General features: G+C 35.6%; 2 protein-coding genes across 3 annotated transcripts; one reads left to right on the top strand and one right to left on the bottom strand.

Moving 5' to 3' along the window:
- Window positions 1-614: 614 nt before the first annotated feature.
- Window positions 615-5,595, bottom strand: LOC132192311 (protein MODIFIER OF SNC1 11). 2 transcript variants are annotated; one of them, XM_059607607.1, is made up of 6 exons: window positions 5,108-5,595; window positions 3,241-3,321; window positions 2,901-3,149; window positions 2,701-2,761; window positions 2,544-2,600; window positions 615-2,005 (listed from the first exon to the last, which is right to left on the bottom strand). In XM_059607607.1, exons 1-5 carry the CDS (start codon window positions 5,446-5,448, stop codon window positions 2,565-2,567), a joined length of 768 nt encoding a protein of 255 aa, XP_059463590.1. In that variant the 5' UTR covers window positions 5,449-5,595; the 3' UTR covers window positions 615-2,005; window positions 2,544-2,564. The 2 variants fall into 2 exon arrangements, with proteins under 2 accessions (XP_059463590.1, XP_059463589.1); XM_059607606.1 differs by having other exon boundaries at window positions 2,544-2,603; window positions 5,108-5,594.
- A 2,426-nt stretch (window positions 5,596-8,021) lies between these two features.
- Window positions 8,022-14,156, top strand: LOC132192015 (thylakoid membrane protein TERC, chloroplastic). Its single transcript, XM_059607193.1, has 14 exons — window positions 8,022-8,243; window positions 8,330-8,410; window positions 8,934-9,073; window positions 9,170-9,246; window positions 10,316-10,403; window positions 10,558-10,638; window positions 10,751-10,807; window positions 11,566-11,647; window positions 12,256-12,305; window positions 12,724-12,780; window positions 12,893-12,971; window positions 13,455-13,513; window positions 13,728-13,785; window positions 13,859-14,156. The coding sequence occupies exons 1-14, from the start codon at window positions 8,138-8,140 to the stop codon at window positions 13,948-13,950; spliced, it is 1,107 nt and encodes a 368-aa protein (XP_059463176.1). The 5' UTR covers window positions 8,022-8,137; the 3' UTR covers window positions 13,951-14,156.

Here is a 14,156-nt window from a genome sequence, read left to right as displayed (position 1 = left end):
CAATGCAGTAGAGCTAAGTACAAAATGAGAGTTGTCGTCAATGTGGACTGTGGGAAACAGCTGTATAATAATGCATCATCGAATTTTTTGCAACCAGTACTTTTTTTTTTAACAGATATTTAACTGCTTGCTACTTTTTGTTTGGAGGAAGCTCAGCAAACCATAGAACTTAGAACCAATTCGATCTGATTCTAAACCCACCCTTAAACAAAAACTGCTTCAATTATTAAGTAATTTTGGTTTGTAAAGTCACAGTTTGACTATTAAAAAACCTATAAACCATTGAAGAGACGAAAAAAGATAAATCAAGAACAAACCTTGCATCATTTTACAAAATATAACACCAACAAAATGTTGATACTGTTTACAAGTTTAGCAAATTCTATGATTTGTCAAACACTTCCCAGGTAATCTTAGAATGAGCCAAGTGTACAGTGTTTGATTCACCCATGCAAACAAGTCTACGCTTCAGGACACACGCCCTACCATGATGAGCTAGGTGCGTTGGCATGGATGGAACAAAAGTAGCTACTTCATTAAATCACCAAAAATTAAAAAATAAAATAAAAAAGAGGGAGAGATGATAAGAGAGAGAGAGAGAGAGGGCAGGGGGAGGCACATTAAGAATCTGTTGATATCCTCTAGCAAGTAAAAAGGTCCTTACATTCCATCTAATCTGACAATAATTCAACAAGAATTTCCACAGATGCAGGGTACTTTCCAGTGTTCATTGAATGAAAGCTTCACATTGAAAATCTACAAAATTACAAGCTAATGACAAAAAACCTAGTTATCACAGTAGTCTCCATTCCAGAAATCCTACCTTGCAGATTGTGAAGTTCTCCCAGTGAGACCTAAGAAAATTAACAAGAACCTCCCAATAGTGCAATTATCTCAAATTACAAACCAGGAACATCAGAAATTCTGATAGAACTCAACTATTACTTTACGAAATGGTTTTCAATCCCATCTGACAAATTTACCTTTCAAAATTTACTCATGCATTCGGGAAATGGTTCTCATGATCAAGTGTTGGACAACAGTACTAAGTAGCATATGCCTTTTAGATCTTTCCCAAAGAAATTTGCACTAGATTAAATGGTAAGACATAACAAGCATGAGTTAGTAAGATCTGATCCATGATTAGTAGGATAAAAAAATCTTGTGTTGCACTAACATCAAATAAGACATGAGACGAAACCCCACTTGGAGAGCAGAACAAATGCAGAATAGTTCAACGCCAATACAATTTCTCTTCCCCTGTTCCCTCACCCTTTTCAGGTGGAAACACACCCAAATATGGCTCAAAAAACATATTAAATTATGCATGCCAGTCACAGAGTCCTGATCTCAGCAGAGCACAAGCAATTATGCATCTAGTTCTAGGTTGAGTGCACTACCGGTCCTGCTGTCAAAAGTTGACACCTAATCTAAAACTGCAAAGATGAAATTTTCCTAAATCCTAGTTCAATCCAACCAGAATAGAGCACACTCTGAGTAATTCCTTTTCTTAAAGGGCCCATATCCTAATTTACTTAGTTCTACCACAAAAAACATTCACTACTAATAGCAAAACAATACAGCAAATTTTGACACTACCAATCTTGGATCAGATGATGATAAACTCACAAAACCTACTTAGTACTGCCATGCCACATGATCATGATTATGCTACTGTCAGCAGATACCAGATACTGGGTTAATTTGAAAAATGAAAAATCTAAAATGTTAAATTTCACCTACTTGGTAATTTCGAATTTCTGATATTCTTCGTAGACTCTGAGATAATTAACACTAAGTAGGTAGTCATAAATTACTCTAGGTCTCACCAAGTAAACCATTACTAAAACACATCCAGGATGAGAGAACTTCATGACCAAAATCTTGTTCAGTGCTAGAAAAGTATCTGTCTAACGGAAAGTGCTGCATCTGGGAATCCACATGACGGAAAGAAGGAATGCGTATAGAAGCCATAGAGAAAATCAAAAAAGCAAAAACACCGAACCTGCCAAAAGAAGGACAAAAGAGAGAAGAGAAAAGAGTAATTACATCAGCACAGAGAAAGTATATGAATAAGCCTAAATTATTGCTAAAGAGAGCATATGCTAATGCAATAAAAAAATAAAAAATAAAAAGTTTTCACACTTCACCCTCTTGCATTTTACTTCTTGGTCAATCACCCTGTACTTCCAATTGAAATAACGCCCACGTAACTTCTAATGGTGTGCCAACTTGGCTTTTCAATGAATATCCCATCAATAATTTATGTCAATTACTAACAAACAAGGATTTTAAATTATTACTCAAAAGAACGAATTCAGAATATTACACTTCATAGCACATAGCCATGAGTCACAATCGATCCTTATTCATTAGTAACTGTCAAAAAATTACTAAGAATAGGGAGCATATAGATCCTAGAGGATAATTGTAATGGTATAAAGCGTTTTTTTTTTTTTTTTTTTTACCAAAAAAAAAAAAAAACCTATAAATGTATTTTTTATATTGAATGTCACTGCAAGTTGCATCCCAGAATATCTTACTATTGAAAAGCATGTCTCAATTCAAGTCCCTCCTCCAGCCTTGCCTGCGAGAGCTGCCTGCTGATCCACAACAAAAGAAATATCAGCACTGAGCACAAGTAGCATACTTTCTCTTATCTAGAGAGATCGAAAAAAGATCTCATTAAAAGGCCTTTACCGGCTCCACATCCCCTTTGCCATTCACTTGTGATAAGGAATTTGATGGAGGGTTTGAAAACCTGAGAAGCAAACATTAAAATTTTATCAAATGAGAATCTCACACAAATATGCAGACAGTAATTCTTCAATCAGACTGCCAGAAACATGTAAAAGATCTATAAATGGATATGAAGGACAACAGTTTGCAGTGACACATACCTGATCATCCTTGCTTTCCTTTTTTCTTCTTCCAAGGTATCTGTCTTAGAGACTGGTGCAAACCTGGCAAGCCGAGCTTTCTTCTTTGCTTCCTCATCAGTAGTAGCTTTCTTCTTTGCTTCCTCATCAGGAGTAGCCTTCTTCTTTGCTTCCTCATCAGGAGTAGCTTTCTTCTTTGCTTGCTCATCAGGAGTAGCTTTCTTCTTTGCTTGCTCATCAGTAGCCACAGACGTATCCTGAAGCCCAAACCTGGGAGAACAAAAAAGTGTCTATAACTAAGATTTTTCAAAATTATACTTCAATACATATAAATAATTTATTAAAACACATGAAATGAAACCTCTCAGCTCTAGCCTTTCTCTTCAGCACCTCTGAACTCTTCGATGCCTCTGAACCATGCAATGTGGACCCAGTACCAAACCTGCAATAAGATCAATTAACACTTGATGAAGTTCTAATGGCAAACAGAAAAAGGAAAAAAAGTGTGGAATTCAATTCAATTCAATTTTACACAAAGCGTTAGAGTGCGCCCCTGCAATCATACTCAAGTTTCTCCTTTTGAGACAATTTGTAACTGACAAATATCCATTAACCTAATAGATAACATTCACTCCAAGTTTATTCAACAAATGACCATCTCTGCTAGTTACAATGATTCTACTCCCTAGACCAAACCAATCATGGCTCCCTGCTAATGCTTCCAGATATTTTTCTCCATTCACATCATCAAAAAATAAAAAACCTTTCTACTGCGTACTCTGTTCCCTATCACATTGATTCCCATCCGTATCTGTAACCTCCATTAGCAGATTGATTTTACTGAGGTGTACTGCCAAAATAAAAAACTTCCTGTGATATGTGGCTGGTATGGTGATATTAGCATGCTCACAGCCCAAACTAACCCAATACCAATTCATTTACATCTGTCTTAACAGAGAAACTTTATTGTAGAGGACCTTTCATCTGGTGGAATACATATAACCATCTATGACATTTGAAGCTTAGTGCAATTCACCAGGAAAAGCAGCATCTTCCTGTGTCAATGCGTGGGTTCCTACATGTGACTGTTTGCCTAGAATTGTCTCCATCAAAGTACACTTATCTAGAGTCATTTCTCGAGTCTCTTTAACCAAGCCTAGAGATTTTTTCCGAGCATTGTTTAGTAAAAGGATTGCCTATTGCACCAGCCTAAACACAATTAAAAATTAATTTATGACATAATAACTCTTTAGAAGTTATTTTTTTTTTATGTATAACTCCTTAAGGGTTATTTTCCTAGTTGAATACAAATTTTTTTGTACCTAAAAAGGCGACATTGATAATGCTATACCATGATAGTATCTGAACAAATAATATGAACAGAAGACGTCACAATAGGAAAAAAAATTAATTATTCATTTCCATCTGTAGTTATCTACCACCATGGGCAGTTTTAAACCTATGGCTCATACAAGGACATTTGCTAATAAATCCCACTAAAATAAATTATTATTTTTCCATTTCTGTCAAAAATAACAGCTTTCCAGCTCAATCATAAAAACTCATGTGGCAAAACATCAAGGACAAGCACAGGCTCACATGTCATGTATGAAACACATTATCCGCAATTTATCAATATTAATGGACGAAACTACTGCTGCAGCTTAATAAAACAATAAGTTGTGTGTGACTCCTTGATAACCCTGCACAGGACAAGTAGCATCCACAGCAGGGTAAACTTATACCACGCAGCAAAGTAAAGTTTAAATTGACACAGGAATTCTTTTGTTAATCAATTTGACCATGGCATAATGTAATGATTACATTCAGCAGAGTTGAATTATTGATATCCTCATGTATCATATACGTATGGAATTAGAAAATCATCCACAACAGATCATTCTTTTGCAACGCAACAAAGACCCCACATTCTGTTCTTATTCACAAAATCTCGTTTCAAAATACTTCTGAACAGAAAATTACCTACTTAAAGCTAGTCAACAAAGTTCTATTCTAATGCATGACAAACCATTACATGAATAAATACATACGACTGAATATGAGCTTAAATGTTGTAAAGAGACTGGAGGTAGCTCTCCAGACGTTACTTCCATTTCCGTCCAGTTTATAAGCAACCAAACAGAAACTGAACCAACAAAACAAACACCAATTCATGGAAAACCTTTAAGCAGAACAGCAAGCAAAAACGAAAGGACGATTGCGTATACCTCTCTGCTCGGGAATTACGCTTCTCTTCTTCGGTGAGTTGCACAGAAATACCAAATCGCTCGGCTCGGCGCATCTTCTTCTGAATACTGGAAACCGGGCCATCATCCCCCGCTGGCGAGCCCGCCGTGGCTGCCGTGCTCTTCGAATCCTCGCCGTCCTTCCGAGACTCGACGGTGCCGGAAGGAACGGTGGAATCAGAAGAAACTTGAGTGGGAGTACTACTGGGCGGATCTTCGTGCAGATCTGGTTTGGCAATGGGCGAGACCTCATGGTCTAGGGTTTCCTTAGGGGTTTCTTGTGCGAGGATACTGGGGTTTGATTTCTCTGATTCAGTGGCCATCAGGAAAGATGGGGCGAGAATCGGAGACTGCGTTCGAACTATGACGAAGACTGGAATTAGGGTTGGGTTCTTTAGGCTCGACTGGGATTTTGCGTTTCGCGAAAATTGAGAATTTGAGAGCAATCGTCGAGGTGAAGGGTAAAGGTGATGGAAATCAAGAATACGAACCGTTTAACGGATAGGATCTTCTGAAAGATATCTAAGGCACGAGGTGTTGCCACGTCATTAAAAGTACGCATTTTACGGTTTCTATTAATTGTGCAGTTTTTTCATATCAAATTCGTAGAAAATGAAGGTACGAAAAACGAAAATCATACGGTTTTATTAAAGAAAAAAAATTCGTATAATAGACATCAATTGTTTCAATTTGAATTATTCAAAAGATAAAATTAAGAGTAAATTATCATCCGCTTTTCATAATTACACTTTCAAACTAGATTTAGTGCAATTCAAATTATAAACTATCAAAATATTTCAAGGTATTTATGTGTCAAATTTATGGTGACATAAAACAGGCCGAAGCACTTACCTATTTGCTTATTATCTAAAAGGTACAAATATCATACGAGTTGGGTTGTGGGCGTTTCTCCAAACTTAGTCTTTAAAAGTGTTATGTATTTTTTAAACATGTGAAAAATACATACTATTAAAATAAAAAATGTGATTGTTATGTTAAGGAATACATGACAATATTAAAAACTGAGTTGAAACAATTTTCTTACAGCCTAATTGGTAAGAAATTTATGTCATTCCAATATTTAATAAGCTTGTTTAGTCCATTGTTGGGGACAACATCTCTAGTAGAGTAATTAAATGGCTCATAATATGTATATTTAACTATTATGAGCACTTTTTCGTCTCCAACAAATTAGCTTTGGAATAGATAAACTACATATTTAGCTACAATGAATAGTTACTTATTGCTATTCACCGTAGCACAATGTTCAAATTTTTTAATATTTTTTCTCTCTTCTCTCTCCCTCAACTTTTCTCTCTCTTCTCTCTTCTCTCCCTCCTTCAATGGCCTCGTTCAGCAGAGCCTTCCTTAGTCCTTTGGAGACTCACTTTCTCCAACAAGAAAGTTCATCTACAATACTCCATTTTTGTTGAGACGCCGACAATATTGGTTCCCATTGTTATTGCGATTCATTCTCATTCCTCAACATTAATTATTGAAATTGTTATTTTTTTGATGCCGTCCTTTCTGCCCCCAGTGGATTTCAGACCAAGAGAGCATGACCCAAAAGGGCATAGATTTATCAACTGCTTTGACTTAAAAGGGCATGACTAGTAATAAAGATCATACTGAGGAGAGGAGGAAGGAGTTCATATAATAGATGAAAATTGGGAAATGCTTCAAATCGATGATGAACGAAGACTAGAAAAAGAAAATAATAAATAAAAATTAAAAAATAATATATATTTTTTTTTTAAAAAAAAAAGAGAATGAAATAAAGAATTTGTTAGAGTTGGCATTAAAAAATGAGTAGCTAAGATAAATAATTATACTTGTTGACTAGGTATAATACCTCTTACCGGTAGAAATGCTCTTAGTGCCTCTAACAACTTAGAATACGTGGCTCATATGTTTTAGCAATTCAAACTCAATGCCCTCTTCTTATTTTATAATAAGGTCTTGTTTGGTACGTAGAAACCAGGCCTCGAAGCACCTCGTGGGCCTCGGCTTCTGCTGTAAGTGGTCAACCACCTATTGAATTTAACATTTTCAACCTTTTTGTTTCCTAGGGTTTTAGGGTTGAAAAAAAAAAAATGGAAAAACATTGTCTATTCTTTTAGGAATAATTATTTTTCTCATTTTTTTAAAAGAATAGTTATTCATTTTCATTAACTATTCATAGGAATATCTAATAAGTTTATACTAAATAAATAAAAGATGGGGAAATTATAGTTTACTCCCCCGAAGTTGTGTGCATTTTTATTATTATTATTATACTTCTAATGTTCAAAAATTGACAATCATGATTTTTTTTTTTTTTGTTGCAATGTGGTCATTCCGTTTATAAATTCCGTCCTTTTTGACGGTTTGGAGGTCACATGCGTCTTACGGTATTTATTTTTTTGTTAAAAAACGTTGTTTATTATTTTTTTAAATAGTTATTTTTCATTTTTTAAAACTAATATTCATCTACGTTAACTATTTATAGGAATAAGTCCCTACCAAATAAAAGAATAGTTATTTCATTATATTTTAGGACTGTATAATCTGCTTTCGCTCTAACCAAATGGGCTCAAGAGTTTTGTTTGCCAATAGCTTAGAAAAAGAAAGTGGCCCCAAAATGTAGCAAGATTTAATTGATATATGAAAAATGTTTGATATTAAAAAGAAAAAAAAATTATTTTGTAATAATTTTTTTATTTGAATAATAGTAAAATGCAATTAGTGTGATATAAAAAATAGAAATGTTGAGAGTTGAATTTGAAGGGGGTATGAATATTTCTTTTTAGTCCATTGGCAAAATCATCCGATAAATTTTAGGAAATGTTGAGTCACCAATCAATCAATCAATCAGCCGTAACAACACCTGTCCCTATTGCGAAACGTGTCTGTCATGAAGGAAACTCTCCGAGTGGATCAAAGATTCAAAGGATAAGGTCCAAACTCGCTCTTAATTCCCTCTCTCCTCTTTTGAATTCCGCACCAAAATCCTAATCCCTTCAAAGCTCAACCATGGGATTAGCTTCGGTCATCCACCCCGGCATGCCTAGGCTTTCGCCGGCGCCGAATTGGTCTCGCCTTCAACTTGCGCACCATCATATCATAAATTTTCGTACAGGTCTCAATCTTTCTCTCTCTTCGTGTATAAATGTATTGAATCACATATATCTCAGTTATTGTATCCCTCCGAATTTGGATTGGCAGTTGGTCATAGTCGTGGAGCTGAGTATTTTCCAATCGCCTGCTCCAGAGGAACCGAGCAGGAAGATCACTTATCTACCTCAGGTGAATTTTGTGTGCGCATTATATTTTTCACTGCAATTTCGTTGACCAAGCAAGGGGAAGAATTGCAATGAACCTTAAATTTCTGTTTGTTGGATTCCGGTGTGCATGAATCATGATCTTTCTGTGTGTTGTCTCATTTGCTCTGAAGTTGCTAGCTATAAATTACTTGAGTACTTATACCCTGGCTCACGTACGTGCACACCCCTGTACACACTGTGATGAGGCTATGAATTTAAGGGCATTTACAAATAAGCATTATTTTATTTTCTCTTATCGTTTCTTTTTGAAATGTGAGGATATATAGTTTTCAGATTTGATTTTGATGTACCCAATTGCTTAACTTGTGCTAACTTGGTTCAAGTCTAACAGCTTTACAATGGCCTGCGTCAATGATTAAATTTGTTAAGTATTACCATCTATTGTGTTTGCTAAGGAATTTCTGATTTGCTCATCTTCATGATATGTCAACATTGTGTTGCTGTAGTTTAATTGAATTTAAAGCACTGGTGGAATGAATTTGCAGAAAGCAAGGGAATCGATTCTCCGTCATACAATGACAATATCCACACTGACCCCTCTAACACCCCCACTTCAGTCAGTAATCTAGAAAAAACTCAGGGGCACGAAACTTACATCTCCTCTGTTAGAACTGTTGCCTTGTGGGTGAGCACCATCTGAGCTGTCTTTGATTTGTGCACTTGAATGTATTGATTCTGTCATTATTTGGAGCGGTTTCATTTTAGTCATTAAATTGTATAGGTGTGCACTGCAGTGGCATTTGGCATTGGTATAGGTTTGAAAGAAGGATTTGGCAAGGCATCAGAGTTTTTTGCTGGGTATGCTGAATTTTGCGTTGTAGATGCTTTTCAACAACAATTAGATAGTTCACAATAAAGTTAATAAAGCTAAATCTGTGCTCAAACTACGTTCATAGTGGGTGACTCAAATTGATGTTGTCAAGGCTAAAATCTATTCTTCCTGAGCTCTCATGGTGTGGACTAGCATTATGATGATTCACATGCTTAAAATTTCTTTCCCAGCTACAGTTCCGATTTGGCAAAAACAGTTCCCGTTCAAACAATAAACAATGAATTGTAACTTGGTGATATTTCTTATCTGAGACTATTGTTTGTAGTTTGTGCAGCACTGTGAAGTTTTGTCACTCCTGAAAATAAATTTTAAATATGAAGGTTCAAGGATTATTTTTCAAAGTTCTCTACATAATTACTTTTAATTGTTGATGGAACATAAATGAGAAGAGCATATGCAGCTTGAAAAATTCATATACCTGAAACGATAAACATCTTGGATAATATATTTTTTTTGATAATTAATTGTTGTATATATCAAAAAGCGCAAGTGCCGCTAAGTACACAAAGAGTATACAAGACCAAGGCACTTCGAGCCCGAAACAACCCACGCTCACGCAGAGCTCCCCAAGGATACCCCCAAATTACAAAGCCAAACTAGCCCACAAGAAACCCCACAAGAACACCCACACAACCCTTAAAACTTGCCCATTGAAATATATTACTATCAATATGAGCTCTGTCTTTTGGTTTGCTCCATTGAAATCTCCCCCTCCCTTCCTGTGGTTCTTGGTTGGATTATGCTGATAGGGAAGTAGTCAACCTACAAGAATTTGAACTAGGGACGATACTTGCATCTTGCCTGTCCTAATAACTAATAAGGAATGTTTTATAACATAGCAGAGGTCGAGAAGATGGACAGAGGCATGGATTGACATATAAAGCATGAGCTTACAGTTCATAACTGAAATTTGTTTCTGACACCTTGGTTTATTTATTTTTTAAACTTTGTCTTCTACTTCTGCTGGGTTGAACTGAGTTAATTAGTTACTTTTGGATTATTTCCTTCCCAATGACCATTGTGGACCATTTGCAGGTATATATTGGAGCAAAGTTTGTCAGTGGACAATCTGTTTGTCTTTGTTCTGATTTTCAAGTATTTCAAAGTGCCCATTATGTATCAGGTGATGCTTTAACCTTATCTCCTTCGAATGAATATCGAATACCATATAGCCATAAACCTTGGGGCCCAGATTTAAATTATATGAAATTTGTTATTATTGTTTTATGTTAACAAATCCATAGCATGTTAATTGCTTTTATTTTCTGGATGTATAGAATCGGGTACTTTCATATGGTATTGCTGGCGCAGTTGTCTTTCGTTTGACACTGATCCTACTTGGAACGGTCACCCTTCAGGTAAATTTCTAGTTGTGCATGTTGTTTGCACAAGCTTGCATGAGTGTTGCTGTGTTTTATGCAGCCTTTCTTTACATGCTCATTCTAAGAAATATTCGTTGTATTGTTTTAGAGGTTTGAAGCAGTGAACCTGCTACTGGCTGCAATACTCCTGTTCTCGTCATTTAAGGTGAACTTTCAAATGAACAACCCCCCACACCAAAAAAATAAAATAGAAGAGTATGGGAAGTGATCAGTTTTCTGTTAGTGGATCCACCTTTTATAATTAGAGTTAATACGATGAGGCTACAGAGCTGCTTAAGAATATGCTTAGTGTCAACGCTGTTTATGTTGGAATCATATTGTAAAACTAGAATCTTCTTTTTCCGACTCATTTGGTTTGAAGGGAATAACGATTACTAACTACTTAGAAGTTCATGCTGATAAGTCCTGGTCAATCAGTCCCCTGCAAATCTGAGTTTAGTACAAGTCACTATAAAAGGAGGGGAAGAAGGTGAAGTATGTGGAGCAGAATTATTCCGATACTGAGGCCAGCAAATCAACAGTGAATTTTATCTTGTGATAACTGATAAGTATGCATGAGGCAACTTTCTGCAAATTATCGCATTTTTGACTAGCAATTGTTGACCAATGTTCCATGTGGGTGAGGTTTAATATCTGCATTAGAAACCAGAAAAATAATTGAGCTCGGAAAAACACCTTCAACTACTTGCCAATCGAACAGGAAGGAAAAAGAAAAAAAATAAAAAGGAGAATGCAAAGAACTGCATTGCAAATTCTGATTTTTTAGGTGCTTGAATGTGTCATTTTATGACAGTCTCTTGTTATTCATATCCCCGAGAAATTTTGTCTCTGCTTGTGGTCTTTTACACTGATTATTCTCGATTAAATTTCAAGTAACTAATAATTTTTGTTATCTTTTGATAGCTGTTTGCCAGTGAAGAAGATGACACTGACTTATCTGACAACTTTGTGGTGAAGACATGCCAAAGATTTATCCCTGTCACATGTAAGCTTATGCTGTGTACTTATTTCTTAGTTGGAGTATTGCTTGTTGGTTTTATGTATGCTTCCGAAGGCCAGTACTCTATTGGAATCTGATAATTTTTTGAGGCTGAGCCAATGCCATGCCTAGCTCAAACTCATGTTCAGTAAAAATTTAAACCTAGATTGTAGCTTTTCTTATAGATTCATATAGGTTTCGACATCTCCATCATTTAATTTTTAGTTTATACGTAGGAAAAACTATTGGACAAGACTCTTTGAGTTGAGTTTATACTTTTTAAAGTTATTGTATATATTATTTTTTTTTTCTCACAAATTGTGCTCCACCAAATTTCTATAGCCACCTATATAGCAGAGAGCGAACACCCAATTTTAGAAGTGAACATTGTTGCTTCTTTCCCATTTCTGGGACACCTTTTTGTATGGGCCATAGCATTGGTAGTTAATTTGTATGTGTTCCATCTTAGTAGATGATAGCAGTCTTCATATGATAAAGAAGTTTCTTGGTGGATTTGAAATGGAGCTGGCATTTGGTTTCATAATTAGAGCTGATTCACTCCTCTCTCACTGATTTTTCTGGTCTAAAATCTCACCATCTTTTCTTTGTTGCAGCTGGTTATGATGGCAATCGGTTTATAACAACTCAGGATGGTGTGTGGAAGGTAGGTTGTTGATGATCTTGTTAAAAGTTTAAAATGTTAGTCTAGCCCATTGATGCTCTTTATTTTTCAACACATTTTATCTTTAGACAGATGCTTTTGTTTCTCCTGTGGTTATTAGTTATCTTGATTTTCTTGTTCTTTTTACTCCTACTAATTATGTGGCTCCTCTTGTATACTTCTTGTGTACTTGGAGCCGCCTTACGCTTTTAATAAAATCTGGATTACTTATCAAAAAAATATTATTGCATCATAGTCGGTGTATCAAACACATGGATGTGTAATAGAGCTGCATAAAAGTGTTGTTAAAACTTTTCTCTGGATCAGCATGTGGCATTTTTGCCTCTCAAAAAATTGAAGCATTTACTGTCTTAAATTAATTTGTACTCTATTTCTAACAGGTGTCAAACATTTTGGGCAGGCCACACCTTTACTTCTCACGGTAGCTGTTATTGAGCTCAGTGACATTGCATTCGCAGTAGGTTTTCCCATCCCTCAATCATGTGAGACATATAATATGGTTTTTACACTTTTGCCTTTCCTAGTTTATGTTGTTATGGGAAACTTGATAACTATTTCGTTTTCTTTAGGTTGACTCAATACCTGCAGTTTTTGGTGTTACACGGGACCCTTTCATAGTTTGTTCTTCTAATCTTTTCGCCATCTTAGGTAATTCTTGTCACTTTTGGTAGTCCTCACAGGTGCTATTTATGTCTTTGGAACTGAATTTTCATAGTATATTAAGTTGATGTATGTCCAAATTGGTTGTGGTTTGTTCTTGTGTTTCTTCCTTTTCTTATTATACCACGAGAACAAGTGTTTGGCCTTTTACACTTGTGACGATAATAAATGCAGTAGCTCTGGCTATAAAATGGTGGGGGCCTGTTTCTTCTTGACAGTGACATTTTGATCTGCAGTTTCAGTCTGCATTATTGATTTGAAACTATCACTTTAGAGTCATGTTTCTTTTACTGTTGTACAAGTATTTGGATTTTAAGTTGGAGTTAAACTATGGAGGAAAGATCATAAGATAATTAAATGACCTAACATTTCTCTCTATTATTGGTTGAAGGTCATTTTGGTATCTATTTGCTTAAGGTAATTGAATTCCTATTAAACGTAACTAGTTGGCCATATTTTCTCCCGCTGTAGGTTTAAGGTCACTTTACACCCTCATTTCTGAAGGCATGTCAGACTTGGAGTATTTACAGGTAAAAGTTTGTTTGCACTACCTGAATACATACACTTTTTTTTCACATATTCACCAACTTGGGATAAGGCAATAGTTCTCTTGGTGTTTGGGGCATTCCATCAAACAGTTGTGCTAGATTTTGGTGTTAAATATCATTTTCAATATCTTTTCGTTTTATATCCTTTCAATTTGTATTAGTAGAAATCCACATTTCTCCTTTTGCTTTATATCAGCCATCCATTGCTGTCGTATTGGGCTTTATTGGGAGCAAGATGATCCTGGATTTTTTTGGTGAGTGTTTACTAATGTTGTTACCTTATCTTACAAGTAACCGAAATCAACATTTTTGCATTTCTTTCTACAGGATTCCATATTTCAACTGAGGCATCTCTTGCTTTTGTAGCCACCACTCTTACCACTGGTGTGTTGTTAAGTCTAATGAACAAGTCTGACTAACAAAAGCAAATCAAACACACAGGTGGCCCAAAACCCTGTATTTTATTTGTTCGTTGTAAGCACTGGCCAAGCAATCATATTGGAAAGAGCAACTCATATTTGATGGTCCAAAAGGAATGACCCATATATAATCAGTAGCTTAATTAACAATTTCTATTTTTGCCTCATTGCAGTAAGAAATAAACGAAGAAAAAAGTTTTTTTTTT

Source organism: Corylus avellana, chromosome ca9 (genome assembly GCF_901000735.1).
Source record: "Corylus avellana chromosome ca9, CavTom2PMs-1.0".
NCBI lineage: Eukaryota > Viridiplantae > Streptophyta > Magnoliopsida > Fagales > Betulaceae > Corylus > Corylus avellana.
Note: the sequence above shows the minus strand (reverse complement) of the source record. Positions and strands in the feature narration are given on the sequence as shown.

Bases quoted from the DNA above. Each gene is read 5' to 3' on its own strand.
- LOC132192311 (XM_059607606.1), bottom strand. From the start codon at position 5,448: ATGGCCACTGAATCAGAGAAATCAAACCCCAGTATCCTCGCACAAGAA. The intron at 3,322-5,107 runs GTATACGCAATC...ATCTTATTGCAG, and splicing joins CGTAATTCCCGAGCAGAGAG to GTTTGGTACTGGGTCCACAT. The intron at 2,604-2,700 runs GTAAAGGCCTTT...GTTGTGGATCAG, and splicing joins GCAAAGGGGATGTGGAGCCG to CAGGCAGCTCTCGCAGGCAA.
- LOC132192015 (XM_059607193.1), top strand. From the start codon at position 8,138: ATGGGATTAGCTTCGGTCATCCACCCCGGCATGCCTAGGCTTTCGCCG. The intron at 8,244-8,329 runs GTCTCAATCTTT...TTGGATTGGCAG, and splicing joins TATCATAAATTTTCGTACAG to TTGGTCATAGTCGTGGAGCT. The intron at 13,786-13,858 runs GTGAGTGTTTAC...TTCTTTCTACAG, and splicing joins GATGATCCTGGATTTTTTTG to GATTCCATATTTCAACTGAG.